Source organism: Podarcis bocagei, assembly GCF_964188305.1.
Source record: "Podarcis bocagei genome assembly, chromosome: 5".
Lineage (NCBI taxonomy): Eukaryota > Metazoa > Chordata > Lepidosauria > Squamata > Lacertidae > Podarcis > Podarcis bocagei.
This window is the reverse complement of record NC_138129.1, coordinates 2,476,880-2,492,277: the sequence shown is the minus strand read 5'-3', so window position 1 is coordinate 2,492,277 and position 15,398 is coordinate 2,476,880. Positions and strand designations below refer to the sequence as shown.

Below are 15,398 nucleotides of genomic sequence, written 5' to 3'. Positions count from 1 at the left end.
ATCAGGCCAAAGACCTAGTTGAACATCCTCTTCTCACAGTGGCCAATCGGATGCCTGTGGGGAAACTAGCGAACAGGATCTGAGCACCAGGACCTTCCCTGCTCCTGTGGTTTCCAGTAACTGGCATTCAGAAGCATTGCACCCTCCAACTGAGGCTGCCTGGCTCTGAAGACCAACAGCCACCGCAGTATCGGCGGATCCTGCCCGCCCACCCCCCCCCCCGGCCGAGGGAACTGATGCCTGCCGAGAATGATTAAAATGAGACAATGTCAGAGGAGCTGCAATTAGAATAAATGCTTTTTAAATATTATTCCGTTTTTAGCATGGGCAAAAACCCTCTGCTGTAATGAGCTGGAAGATAATTGACGACGCAACTCCTGCAAACCTAACACACACCCCACACACAAATGGGAATGGGAATGGCAAGAGACAGGGAGGCCAAGGCACTGGGGGCAGGGCGGGCAGAGACACGAGGGGCCGCGGAGATTTGTTTTATTTAACTAATTAGCATATCTCCTCATTCCGTTCACGTGAGCCTAAATGGGGTTTTGGAATTCTAATCTGCTCAGCAAATTAGATTATTACCTCCTTAGCGTCAACTTGTTCTTTAGACGCTGGCAGAAATCGAAGGAGATGTTTCCAGGGATGAGAGGCAGCCGCTTTGCACTGCGGCCTCGGTGGCAAGTGTGTCGTGGGAAGATGAAGTGGCTGGGGTCCCAAAACAGCTGGATCTGGCCAGAGAGGGCACATCACATCCAGACAACCAGAAGCCTCTCAGTGGCTGGGCCAGAACTCTCAAGCAAATGGGCATCTCAGTAGAAAAATATTATCTATTCTGCATTGGTCAGACCTCACTGTTGTCCTTTGTCAAGTTCTGGGCACCTCAGTTTAAGAAGGGTATTGACAAGCTGGAAGGTGTGCAAAGGAAGGTGGCCAAGATGATCAAGGGCCTGGAACCCAAGCCTTATGAGGAACGGTTGAAGGAGTTGGGCAGGTTTAGCCTGGAAAAGAGGAGACAAGAGAGGCGATATGGGGAAGGGAAGACGGAGCAAGCTTGTTTTCTGCTCCCCCAGAGGATTCAAATGACAAGAAAGTCATTTGAACTCTCTGACAGTTCAAAGATGGGTTTTTGTATTGAAATGGGATGGTCTTTGTGTAGTTCTGCAAGCCTAAATCTGACCTGGCGCTCTCCTTGTGTTCTTTCCACCGCTTTCACTTTTGGAACTTACCCCTTTTTCATCGCAACAGGATATTTGGCAACTCTATATGCGTCTCCACCCCCATCGTTCTGCCCGGACGCTGAGGTTCCAGCGCCGAGGGCCTTCTGGTGGCTCCCTCATTGCGAGAAGCAAAGCTACAGGGAACCAGGCAGAGGGCCTTCTCGGTAGTGGCGCCTGCCCTGTGGAAAGCCCTTCCAGCAGATGTCAAAACGATAAACAACTACCTGACATTCAGAAGACATCTTAAGGCAGCCCTGTTCAGGGAAGTTTTTAATGTATGATATTTTAGTGTTTTTTTTGGTTTCTATGGAAGCCGCCCAGAGTGGCTGGGGAAACCCAGCCAGATGGGCAGGGTACAAATAATAAATTATTATTATTATTATTATTATTATTATTATTATTATTATTATTATGCCATGTATTTCAAACCACACAAAATGCAGAGCAACCCTGGAACCTGTGCTGGTCTCCCAGTCCTAAAAATAACAGCCAGTGGCTTCAGACTCAAAGTTTATTTCAGAAGGTGGTGGGCTCTCCTTCCTTGCATGTTTTTTAAGCATCCCTCAGGGATTCCTTAGCTGCGATTCTTGCATTGCAGGGGGTTGGACTAGATGGCCTTGTGGGGTCTCGTCTAACTAGTTCTATGATTCTATGACACTTGGAACAACAGGCATCCGGGCAGGAGATGGGAAAACAGGCCGGGCAGCTGAGCCAGGAAGAGGAAGCCCCTCTCAGAGAGAGTTTTACTGTGGGCTACCTCGCCAGAGACAGCTACATCTATCAGCGTAAATGGAAGTCAAAGGAAAAGCAGAAGACCTTGGCCCAAGCAATTTATTTCTCACGCCGTCCTTCCTCTGGCAGAGGACTTGGCTATAATTTATCAGCTGGCCACAGGAGGTAAAAAATAGTTGTGGATCCAGCAGGGCCTTGGATAGGACCCGCCAGGAAATTTAAAATCTCCACGGCAGCTCTCAGGCACCATCCTTCACGCGGTTGCAAACAGAGGCTTCTCCAGCTGCCTTGAGACGCTTCCATGGCCAGCCGCTGTCTTAAAAAGGTACAGGGACCCCTGGCCATTAGGTCCAGTCCTGGCCGACTCTGGGGTTGCGGCGCTCATCTCACTTTACTGGCCGAGGGAGCCGGCGTACAGCTTCTGGGTCATGTGGTCAGCATGACTAAGCCGCTTCTGGAGAACCAGAGCAGTGCACGGAAATGTCATTTACCTTCCCGCCGGAGTGGTACCTATTTATCTACTTGCACTTTGACGTGCTTTCGAACTGCTAGGTTGGCAGGAGCAGGGACCGAGAAACAGGAGCTCACCCCGTCACGGGAATTCGAACCGCCGACTGTCTGATCGGCAAGTCCTAGGCTCTGTGGGACAAATGTAAAGGTAAAGGGACCCCTGACCATTAGGTCCAGTCCTGGCCGACTCTGGGGTTGTGGCGCTCATCTCGCTTTCTTGGCCGAGGGAGCCAGCGTACAGCTTCCGGGTCATGTGGCCAGCATGACTAAGCCGCTTCTGGAGAACCAGAGCAGCGCACGGAAACGCCGTTTACCTTCCTGCTGGAGTGGTACCTATTGATCTACTTGCACTTTGACGTGCTTTCGAACTGCTAGGTGGGCAGGAGCAGGGACCGAGCAACGGGAGCTCACCCCATATTTTAATAGCTGGCTCTAAATGTGGGAGGAGGAAAAAATGAAGATGATGTATTTTTGATAATTTGTCATGTTGAAATTCTTAAAAAAATATATTCAAAACCCCCTCAAGAACCACAATGCCGGGATCTCCACTAAAGCATCCCTGTCAGGTGACCACCTGACCCTTGCTTAAAAACCTCCACGGAAGGAGAATTCACTACCTTCCATGGAAGGCAGTTCCAATGTTGGACAGCTCTTCATATCATAAAGTTCTTCCTGGTGTTTAAATTGGAATCTTTCTTGTAACATGAAGCCATGGGTTTAAGTCCTACCCTCCAGATCAGGAGAGAACAAGCTTGTTCCATCTTCCATGGGACATCCCTTGAGATATTTGAACATGGCTCTCAGATCTCCTCTCAGTTTCCTCTTTTCTAGGCTAAACATACCCAGCTCCCTCAACCGTTCCTCATCAGGCTTGGTTTCCAGACCCTTGATCATCTTGGTCACCCTCCTCTGCACACCTTCCAGCTTGTCAGCATCCTTCTTAAATTGTGGTGCCCACTCAGAACTGGACACAGTATTCCAGGTGAGGTCTGACCAAAGCGGAATAGAGTGGGACTATTACTATTATTTCTGGGCAGGTTCAGCCCAAGATATTTTGGCGCCTGAGGTGGACCCCAAAATGATGCCCCCCCTTCCCTGCTGGGGAAGGAGGAGGTCAGAGAAGGTCTAAGTAAGGGACAAAGGGGCTGGGAGAGAAATAATAATAATAATTATTTATTTATTTATTTATTTATTTATTTATTTATTTATACCCCGCCCTTCCCAGTTCTGAAACCAGGCTCAGGGCAGCTAACAACAAATTTAAAACACTTAATTGTAAAAGCAGCATAAAACACAGTATAAAAACATGAATAACAATAAAATTCAAAATTCAGAAATCAATTTAGGGGTAATAAGCATTAGATCAGCATTGGGGTCTGCTGTCTGGGGGGACCCTGCCGTCTGAGACGGTCACTCCACCTTGTCAGCCCTGCTTCCGGGATACCATTCTGCAACCCCAACAAAGACTGCAAATGACCAGAGGGTGGAAAGGGTGGAAAGTCACCATAGGGAGTGCAAGTTGCTCAGAGGCAAATTGCCTTGTGGGATCAAAACGGATAAAGGGAACTGGAAAAAATAAGAATGTACTGTATTTTTTGCTCTATAAGATGTACCAGACCACAAGACGCACCTAGTTTTTGGAGGAGGAAAACAAGAAAAAAAATATTCTGAATCTCAGAAGCCAGAACAGCAAGAGGGATTACTGTGCAGTGAAAGCAGCGATCCTTCTTGCTGTTCTGGCTTCAGCGATAGCTGCGCAGCCTGCACTCGCTCCATAAGACGCACACACATTTCCCCTTACTTTTTAGGAGGGGAAAAGGGAGTCTTATAGAGCAAAAAATACGGTATATTTTTCCTAGTTCCAGAAGCCGCACGGCAATATAAATGGGGCAGAGACCCTTTTGGGTTTTGGCCAGGCTCACGGTGGGGCTCCCCCTTGCTACCACAGCTGTCTCCTTGCCAGCCCCCCAAGTCCCAGGGCCCCTTCCCCCAAATGCACCTGTTACTACTCGTATTTCTGGGAAATCCTGGGGAGCCCCTGGCAGTCAGAGGAAGCAGCGCCTGGCTAGGCAGATTCAGCAGAAGACTGTCTGTCTGGTCCCAGCTTCTCAAAGCAGACTTTGCCAACCTGGTGCCCTGCAGATGCTTTGGGTGGCAGTTCCTTCCAGCCGCACGGTGTTGGGGCTGATGGAAGTTGTTATGTACTGAGTTGAATAGGATCCAAAATGCAGCAGTCTGATTGGTCCTAGAACAATAGGATTCAGAATGCAGCAGTCTGATTGGTCCTAGAAAAAATAGGATTCAGAATGCAGCAGTCTGATTGGCCCAAGAACAATAGGATCCAGAATGTAGCAGTATGATCGGCCCTAGAATAATAGGATCCAGAATGCAGCAGTCTGATTGGTCCTAGAACAATAGGACCCAGAATGCAGCAGTCTGATTGGTCCACAGGAGCCACCCAATCCAGCTCGAGGTGGAAGTGAATCCACAACCTGATTGGCCTACAGGAGAATCCCGGAATTAGCCAATCACGTGGGGCCCATTGTGTAAATAATGTATATAAAGCAGACATTCTGGGGGAACTTCCATTCCTCCTCACCACTATGAGCTGAATAAAGAGCACGAAATCCACTCTCGACTCCGAGTAGATTTCATAAGTCTTAGTCCCAAACATCTGGAGGGCGTCAGGTTGGCAATGGCTGCCTTGAGAGCGCCTGCTTTGGCGGAATGTGCCCCTGCTCAGTGACAGAGCAGCTGCTCTGCATGCAGAATGTCCTGGGTTCAGTCGCTGGTGACATCTCCTGGTGGGGCTGGGAGAGACTTCGGCCTGGAACCCTCTGGAGCTGCTGGCAGTCAGTGTAGACAATATTGAGGTGGATGGAGCAATACAAGGCTGCTTCTTCCTATGTTCTTGATGCCGCTTCCTTCCCTGGCAAACAGGCAGCCAGGGCAAAGGACTCTCTCAGAACTTCCCAACTCCTTAGCTCTGCACTTCATCACATTTTATTTTTGCTGAAAAACCCCGGGCGCTCCCCACATCACAAGGGAAAAGCTGCCGCTGCCGTGCCCTTGATTTAAAGCCTTCCCGAGAAGTCATTATCGGAAAAACTCACGCTTATTTTTGTCGCCTCCTTCCCGGGTTCTTCCTGTGGAGATGCTTTTAGCTGTCGGGAATGGAAGGGAAAGAGGGAGGGAGAGAGAAGGGGAAAGGAGAACCCATTAGTTCAGCCTGATACAAAAAGGAAAAAGGGGGGGGGGAGGGTGCCACAGAAAGCCCATCAAAATAATTCACACCTTGGCCTTTAATGCAGTCTTCAAAGGCAAAACTGGGCTGGGAGGGAGAGGGGGAATGAATTAGGGGGGGATATATTTAGAGAGAAGAAATCCAAAGCATGAAAGCAGAATCAAGGAAAAGAAGTGGTCCAGAAGAGGCAGCTGGCAGGACAGAGCAAGGTGCATGGGATCGTGTGCTTTCCCAGGAGTAACTCAAATAATTTGCACTGCCCCAGTTCACTGCCTCAGTAATATTGTGTGTTTAAAAGCACTTTCCCCAAAAAACCCAGAGTCCTTTCTGCTGAGGATAATTCAGACTGAAATTCCCAGGTGTCAGGAAAAACTATTTATGTAAGCTACAATTTTGGCTGTGTTTCGTTATCCCCAAAATGGAAAACAACCAAAGAAGAACAGCAACTTAAGTTGACGGAATATGCACAACTTGCAGACTTAACATATAGAATAAGAGAACAAGAAGAACACACATTTAAAGAAGATTGGAAGATGTTTATTGAATATGTGGGGAATAATTGTGTACACTTGAAAAGGTTGGCAGCATTAAGATAAATTCAGTGGTGTAAATACGTAAGTTTTGATGGATGCAATGATGGAATACTGAATGGTTTAAAGCTAAAGGGACCCCTGACCATTAGGTCCAGTTGCGGACGACTCTGGGGCTGCGCGCTCATCTTGCTCTATAGGCCGAGGGAGCCGGCGTTTGTCCGCAGACTGTTTTTCCGGGTCATGTGGCCAGCAGGACTAAGCCGCTTCTGGCGAACCAGAGCAGTGCATGGAAATGCCGTCTACCTTCCCGCCGGAGCGGTAACTATTGATCTACTTGCACTCTGACGTGCTTTCGAACTGCTAGGTTGGCAGGAGCAGGGACCGAGCAACGGGAGCTCACCCCGTCAAGGGGATTCGAACTGCCGGCCTTCCGATCGGCAGGTCCTAGGCTCTGTGGTTTAACCCACAGGACCACCCGTGTCCCACTGAATGGTTTAGTTTTTGTTAAAAATGCAGGGATTTATAATATTCCAAAAAAAATGGAAACATAAGAATGGAAGTCATTGATATTTTAAGGATGTAAAATGAGCATTTTAAATTGTAAAACAGAATATTAATAAAACTTATATACAAAAACAACAACACAACTGTCAGAGCTGCTCGAAGATCCTAGCTCACAGAGGATCACGCTAGCCAGCGATCATTAAGTAAAAGTCTTTATTGAGTTACAGTTTCCATTCTCAAGCTGCTGCGTGCAACTCTACGTCTAGTAGCTAGATCGGCGAAGCTCCGTCTGATTCTCCGCCCCTTGTGCACCAACTTAATATCCTAGCCCTGCTCCACCTTTTCCGCCTGACTGTTCTCCTCTGGGTCCCTCTGCCCCCCGGGGTTTCTTCCTTCCGGGATTCTTCTGACGCTGACCCGGACCCTCCTGCCTCCTTGCGCCGGGCTTTAGGACCTGGCTCCCTTTCCGGGCTGCTTACTGCGCCGCCTTCCTCTGCATTTGAACTTGGCGCGCGCGCCCAACCTTCCACTTTCCGCTTAACCGTTTCTTCGCTCCCCGATGGAGGTGTGGCCACTCCTGACTCATGCCCTCCCTCCTGTGGTGAGCTGCCAGCGCTTGCCCCCTGGCTCCCTTCCTCCTCCCTGCTCCCTAGCGGTGACGCTGGTCCCGATTTCCAACTGCTCTCCTCTGAGTCCCCTCTGGCTCTATCTTCCTGGGGTGCCCCCCTAAACTCCCCCCTTGCCCTGGCCACTGGTGCTCCTTTCTGTGAATCCTCTGATTCACTGGAAAGACTCGGAGATCTCGGGTCGTCGTCATCACTCATCTTTTCTTCTGCCTCCTCCCCTTCGCTCTCTGTTTCCTCCCTTGCCCTTGCCTCTGCTCCTAAACCCCTGACAACAACAAACTTAATATTGCACAGCCCAACACATTTCATAGATATCAACTTAGTGATCCTTGCAACACAAAGAGCCTGCTGGATGAGGCCAGTGGTCCATTGAATCCAGCATCCTGTGGTCACAGTGGCTGACTAGATGCCTCAGTGGGAAACCAGCAAGCAGGACTTGGGCACTAGAACATCTCTCCTCAGCAACTGGGGTTCAGAAGCCCTGCTGCCTCCATCCTGGCTAGCAGCCCTTGATATCCCTCTCCTCTTCCCTAAACCTGTCCAATCCTCTTTGAATGCCACCCAGGTTGGTGGCTCTCACTTCCTCCTGTGGCAGGGAGTTCCACAGTTTAACACCGTGCTTTTGCCTGTCGTGAATCTTCCAACGTTCTGCTTAGTTGAATGTTCACGAGTCCTAGTGTTCTGAGTGAGGGTGGGAAACTTTTCTCGGTCCACTTTCTCCACTGTGAGGGGAGAGACTCCATCAGGCAAGGCCTCCTTCCACCTGCCTTGCTCCACCCTCTAGTCTCTGCTTCTCAATGTGTATTGTATTGTTTTATGTACTGTGGCTTGCCGTTGTCTTGTTGATTATAGTTTAGATATTATTTATTGTAACTGTTGAGTGGATTTCTGTTTAACTTTTATATGTTGGTATTATTATTCTATACCATTCTAATGATTGCTGAATGTTACTTTTTGATGCAGGTTGCCTATTTTAAAGTTACGTTTATTATCACATTTGTAAACCGCCTTGAGTATTGTAAGATAGAAAGACGGTACAGTGGTACCTCGGGTTAAGAACTTAATTTGTTCTGGAGGTCCGTTCTTAACCTGAAACTGTTCTTAATCTGAAGCACCACTTTAACTAATGGGGCCTCCTGCCGTCACCCTGCCACTACCGTGTGATTTCTGTTCTCATCCTGAAGCAAAGTTCTTAACCTGAGGTACTATTTCTGGGTTAGCAGAGTCTGTAACCTGAAGCGTCTGTAACCTGAAGCATATGTAACCTGAGGTACCACTGTATACAAATTAAAAATGATGATATTTCCCTCACATTGCAGATAGGAGAGAGTGGTGTTGAGGGAGCAGAGTCCCATGGAGTCCGCAGCTGGAGATTTCCCAACGCACACTTTTCACTCCGCTATCGTGGGCCCTGGGCTTTCTCTCATAGAATCATAGTCCAACCCACTGGTGGAGGAAGAGGAGTGTGGGGGGAGCGCACCGCCCCCGGCAGCGCGATCCCAGTGGGGTGCCATTGTGGCTGTTCCCCTACCTGCGCTGGGGGGAACATATATCGATTATGCCGCTAGGTCAATGCATTTTAGATATTGCACCTGTATCATTTCAGCGTTGAGGTCCCCTTGGGGTCCCCTCCATGCCATATTTCGGCCCACCTGTGTGTGTGCTTGTGCGGCATCTCAGACCTTGGGCAGTCATGTCCAGTGGGTAGGGTGGCAAGGTCTGGTGGGCTGCCTCCGCAGCCACAAATTGGGTCAAGAATTGGAGAGGGGCATTCATTTTAATTATTTAACAGCTCAGTGGCTTGTTTGTTTGTTTTAAAAAAATAAAACTCTAAGCATCATACACTATCTAGAGTGTTAAAACATCCATTAGAACAAATATGCAGCCTAAAATCAATAGGCCACAAGTATAAAGAGCGCTTAAAAGCAAATAAAACAAAAATCCACGGCATTCAAACATATGAAACAGGGTCAAATCATGGAATTGTAGAACTGCGAGGGATCCCCAGGGGTCATCTATTCCAACCCCCTGCAACGGGTCTTCTGGGTCAGGAAAAGCCTGGGCAAAAAGACGTCTGAAGCCACTGATGGATGGCATATCCGTCAGAGGAAAGGATTGATTTGCATTGCGTGATTGAGGGTCATTCAAATCTCTGTTTTTTCAAATAAAGGCATTTAAAAGGAAGAAGAGCTGGAAGACTCCCGGCAGCAAATATTTAGAACTTGCTAAAATGAAATGGTATGTGGACATTTCTTGTCCTTATATTCTTTAGGAACTGTGTTTGTTCTCTTGTTTAACATTTACTTTAAAAATCAATAAAGGTATTGAGCAAACCAAGACGAAGACGTGGTCTTGGGATGAGATTGCTTTCATGGGGAAATGTATTTGCAAGGCAAGTATTTTGATGCACTGGTTTGACCCCCACCTGGCACCTGGTCCCTGGGACTGGAAGGAGGCAGGATAGCCCAGCTGCCCTCCTCCTTCCCTCCAGCCAGTTTGCAAAAGTAGGTATAGCATGTTCTGTTAGCAGGGCTGCACAAGCCCTCCGTGCTCAGAGAAATCAGATTCATAGCCCAGAAAAATGGAATAAAATTTGCACATTAAGATCCCTATATCCTTGCTTATTTTGCATGCATTTGCTCTGCTTCTAGACACAAAAGTGCCCTGAATCTCACCTTTCATCAATGCAGTGCATACGGAGGCAGCTAATCTTAGCAGGTAGGTAGCCGTGTCGGTCTGCCGTAGTCAAAACAACATAAAAAAATTCCTTTCAGTAGCACCTTAGAGACCAACTAAGTTTGTTATTGTTATGAGCTTTCGTGTGCATGCACACTTCTTCAGATACACTCTGAATCTGAAAAAGTATGCATGCACATGAAAGCTCACACCAATAATAAACTTAGTTGGTCTCTAAGGTGCTATTGGAAGGAATTTTTTTATTTTGTTCCGACTAATCTTAGCAGTGAGCTGAGCTCTCTGCATTTGGTACAGACACCAATCTATTCTGCCTCGGTCAGACTCCACTTAGAGTTCCGTGCCCAGTTGTGGGGGCCTCAATTTAAGGAGGATATTGACAAGCTGGGAGGTGTGCAGAGGAGGGCGACCAGGATGATCCAAGCCTTGTGAGGAACGGTTGAGGCAGTTGGGGATTGCTGCAGAGTTTGTTGCCTGACCAGGCAGCCTTTTATGGGGTGAGCTGGGTACATTTTTAAAATCACTTTGCCAACAAAAGTCCGTATAGTAAAAGCTATGGTTTTCCCAGTAGGGATGTATGGAAGTGAGAGCTGGACCATAAAGAAGGCTGATCACCGAAGAATGGATGCTTTTGAATTCTGGTGCTGGAGGAGACTCTTGAGAGTCCCATGGACTGCAAGAAGATCAAACCTCTCCATTCTGAAGGAAATCAGCCCTGAGGGCTCACTGGAAGGACAGATCCTGAAGCTGAGGCTCCAAGACTTTGGCCACCTTATGAGAAAAGAAGACTCCCGGGAAAAGACCCTGATGTTGGGAAAGATGGAGGGCACAAGGAGAAGGGGACGACAGAGGACAAGATGGTGGGACAGTGTTCTCGAAGCTACAAACATGAGTTTGACCAAACTGCAGGAGACAGTGGAAGACAGGAGTGCCTGGCGTTCTCTGGTCCAGGGGGTCACGAAGAGTCGGACACGACTAAACGACTAAACAACAACAACATCTTGGAGAAGAGAAGACTGAGAGGTGACATGATAGCCATCTTTCAGCATTCGAAGGGCTGCCGCATGGAAGAGGGAACAACCTTGTTTTCTCTTGCTCTGGGTAGGACTCAAACCAGTGGCTTCAAGTTATAAGAAAGGAGATTTCAACTAAACACCTGGAAAAACTTTCAGGCAGTAAGAGCTGTGTGGCAGTGGAACAGACTCCCTCAGGAGGTGGCGGACACTCCTTCCTTGGAGGTTTCTAAGCAGAGGTTGGGTGGGCATCTGTCAAGCATGCTTGAGCTGAGATTCCTGCATTGCAAGGGGCTGGACTGGATGACCCCTGGGGGTCCCGTCCAACTCTACGATTCTGTGACTAGAAGGGCCACCAGCCTGATCCAGCAGGCACATCTTATGCTCTTATTGGGGAGAGAAGGTGCATGTGCGGAATGAAGACAAGACAGGATTTCTTCCACGAATCCAGAGAGATAGATGCTGGACTGAACGGGGCCACTGGCTGGATCCCTTCTTACGCTCTTATGTTGGGGGAAAGGTCCTTTAGGAGAAAGAAACGACGTGAGCAACAGGCTTGGCTTCTCCATTCGCACTTGAGCAAGCAGGATCCGGAACACAATGACTCAGTGGCCGCCTCTCCCCCTATAAACTGACTGACGTCGTCATCTGAGGGCCAGAGGCTGTGAGAGGTCTGGAGGGCGGCAACACGAGAACGGGGCCTTTTCTGCAGTGGCTCCCTGTTTGTGGGATGTTCTCCCCAAGGAGTCTCACCTGGTGCCTTCACCACATAGTTATTTCCTCCTTCTCTGGAGGGTAGGACTCAAAGCAATGGCTTCAAGTTATAGGAAAGGAGATTCCAACTAAACATTGGAAAAACTTTCTGACAGTAAGAGCTGCTGGACAGTGGAACAAGCGGTGGACTCTCCTTCCTTGGAGGTTTTTAAGCAGAGGCTGGATGACCATTTGTCATGGATGCTGAGATTTCCTTCCAACTCTACAATTCTATGACACTTCTCTGCATTTAAAATAGGTTGCCTTTAAAAAACAACAACCCAGTTTCATTGCAGTGACTTCTCTCAAAGAATCTGGGGACTGTCATTTGGTGAGGGCAGTGAGAATCGTCTGCAGGAGAAGCCCGCCCCCACCGCCCACATTCCAGCCCTGCAGGCCTGCAGGTCCTTGGGAGGAAGAACAGTGAAATTAAACCTTCAGCCAATTAGTTCTTGGCTGTGGCAGGAGGCTTCCTGGTATCTGTGTGAAGGAGATGGTTCCATTATGCATGCTCCGTAGATTAAAATTGCATTTAAAAAAAGGTGAGAATTAAAACTAACAGAACATATTCTGATAACTGAAGCACGAAACAATGTGCATGCGCCTTATGCGGTCAAATGGGGGGATAATAAAAGCTTTCTGCACCCACGGCCAGGCCTGGAGGAGCACAACTGCACCGATCAATGCATTGCACTCCGTAAGTCGGCAGGGAGAGCGGGGCTCCCTCGGGTGGCCCTGGCATACGAGGGTGGGGTGTGGAAAGAGAGACAGAGATCAGCATTCAGAAAATCATTTCTCCAATGCAGTGATCACTGACAGGTGGCCATTCAGCTTCTGTTTAAACACTTTCAACGAAGGTGAGTCCACTACCTTCCAAAGGAGTCCGTTCCACTGTCAAATAACTCTTCCTGGTTTAAAGTTCTTCTTATATTTGAAGATGGCTATATCCACATCATGGGACGTGGGTGGCGCTGTGGGTACAACCACAGAGCCTAGGACTTGCTGATCAGAAGGTCAGCAGTTCGAATCCTCACAACAGGGTGAGCTCCCGTTGCTCGGCCCCTGCTCCTGCCACAAACTAGCAGTTTGAAAGCATGTCAAAGTGCAAGTAGATCAATAGGTACCGCTCTGGCGGGAAGGGAAACGACATTTCCGTGCACTGCTCTGGTTCGCCAGAAGCAGCTTAGTCCTGCTGGCCACATGACCCGGAAGCTGTACGCCGACTTCCTTGGCCAATAAAGCGAGATGAGCGCTGCAACCCCAGAGTCATCTGCGACTGGACCTAATGGTCAGGGGTCCCTTTACCTTTACCTTACAACTTAAGCCTATGATGGAGGGGCTCACAGCACTGACACTCCAAGAGGGGCTTGCTTTGCACATAACTGCAGCTTTGGATTCAAACAGATGTTACCATGCCCTGGCCCTCTCTCCAGCTTTCCGCCTTTACCAGAGTGCAACCTGTTTTTCTCCAGATCGCATTCCAGCCAACTCTTTTGAACTGCTAGGTTGGCAGGAGAGGCTTAAGTTGTACAAATGTGCTCATATCGATCTATCCGAAAGACACCACAGTCTCTGCTGTGCCTTATTTGCAAAAGGAAACACACACTGGGTAAATGTGCCTGGAACCTGTGGAATCTCGCAAGGCTTGGCTGGGGTGCAACCCTGTGTTCTCATGTGCACCCCCAATGTCACTCTGGGACAATGGGGCTCAAGCTTGGAGCGCCCTCTCCCCTGCTCTCCTTCTTCCCCCTCTCGCCTCTCAGGGCCACCCTCAGAAAGATTTGTGATGGCAGAATATCCAAGTAGTCAGATTTATTGTTAGGGGCTTCAGACAGTATTTATAATATTATTTTGAGACTTCTAGAGATCGACGTCAAAGCAGCGATGGGAGCAATTTCGATAATGAAATGAATGCAGTTTAAATGAACGAGAGACAAAACGAATTTGAGCTTTCATAATGAAAATTAAAATCTCCAGATAGCGATAATAACAAGTAATAATAATAATAAATCTTGCACACCCCTATTAGAGCCGGTGTGGTCTAGGGGGTCAGAGTGTTGGACTAGGCCTTTGGAGGGTTCAAATCGCCACTTGGCCCCGAGGCTCGCTGGGTGGACTTTGGGTGCCAGTCACAGTCGCTCAGCCTATCCCACCTCACAGGGCTGTTGTGGGGATTAAAAGTGGAATGACAGAACCTTATATGCCACTGTGAGCTCCTCGGAGAAAAAAGTGGGATATAAATGTAATATATAAATGAATGCATAAATAAATGAATGTGTCAGGGGGCTGCCATGGGGGGGGGGAGAGAGGCAGGAACATGCAGAGAGCCTCCCCCTTTGTTGAGCAGCTGCACCTCCTCAGAGTCTGGTGAAGGTGAGCCCTCAGGAGCAACAGATGAAGGCGGCAGAGGATCACTCTGGCGGAGATGAGCCACAACACAACTCCCAAGGAGTTGGAAATGCCTCTTCCGTCGCAGAGTTTTCACCAGGGAATTAAGCATAAGGAAAAGAGGCGGAGAGGGGTTTTCCCCGGGCTTTTGTGCTGGAGGGCGAACCGGAAGAAACCACTTCCTGAATCTGCTAGTGATTGAGGCAGACATGGATTTTGGACTTATTCACTGTACATAGTTTTTGCACTCAATAAAACCCGTAAAAGACAGGTCGGAGTCCTGGCTGTTATCACATACATACAACTGTTATCACATATCACATGGCTGTTATCACATACAACCACACACATTCCTCACAGAATGCATGCATGCATGCATGGATATTAGACCCTTCTCTAGGCCTGCTCTTCATAGCACCGAAAGGATCCCTGGAGGAGGCATTCCAGGGGGTTGTTCCTGACCAGGAATCTTTCCCCCAAGGGGAGTCCTGCAGAGAGGGTATCTGCAGTGGGGATGTAGCTGCATTGAGCTCTTTGCAAAAAAATGGAAAGGTGGAGGTGGAGGTGGAGGCAGGGCGGGTCTGGGGGTGGGGAGGAGTGGGTCTGCCATACCTGGTTGGAGGCCCAGTTCTGCTTGTCCGTCCAGTCTTTGTGAGTGCGCACGTACCACCACTGGATCTCGAGCGAGTACGAAGGGGAGCCGCTGCCACGGAAGGAGCAGGCCATCTCCACGTCCTCACCAGCCCGGGCGGTCATGTCGTGGGGGGTCTCTGTGAAAAACGCTGCGGGGGAGACAAAGTGCCACAAGCAAGGCAGGTCATCCTCAAGAGTCTTGAGCTCTGCATTTCGCAGCAGGTTGATGCAAGGGGCGCAAGGAGGATGCAACGCTTTTCTCCATGTCGACCTTTGCGCTCCTCAAACCAGCATACTTTTTGGGTTGCTTGGTAACCCCTTGAAAGCCAGGCTGGCTGGGTGGCTGCTGGCAGAAACAAAGCCTTGGATTTATCACAATACTTTGGCACATTGGGGGGTTTAGATTTCAAGGGGGGAGGGTAGTTCTTTCCTCTCCTTCCCTTTTTTTAAACATTTCTCCAACAATTAAAAATCAGAGCTGTCAGCCCATTAACGGCCCTTTAGCTAATTAGCTATCTCCTTTCAAATGATTAATCAATTAGCCAATT

At 48.7% G+C, this 15,398-nt stretch overlaps 1 protein-coding gene across 1 annotated transcript in view; it reads right to left on the bottom strand.

The window, feature by feature from the left end:
- VSTM2L (V-set and transmembrane domain containing 2 like) overlaps positions 1-15,398 on the bottom strand; it is a 105,089-nt gene that overhangs the window by 13,877 nt on the left and 75,814 nt on the right. The window contains exons 2-3 of the mRNA XM_081196747.1: positions 14,830-14,999; positions 5,576-5,626 (exon numbers count right to left, since the gene is read on the bottom strand). Coding sequence (XP_081052873.1) covers positions 5,576-5,626; positions 14,830-14,999 — 221 coding nt within the window. The remainder of the gene's footprint in view (positions 1-5,575; positions 5,627-14,829; positions 15,000-15,398) is intronic.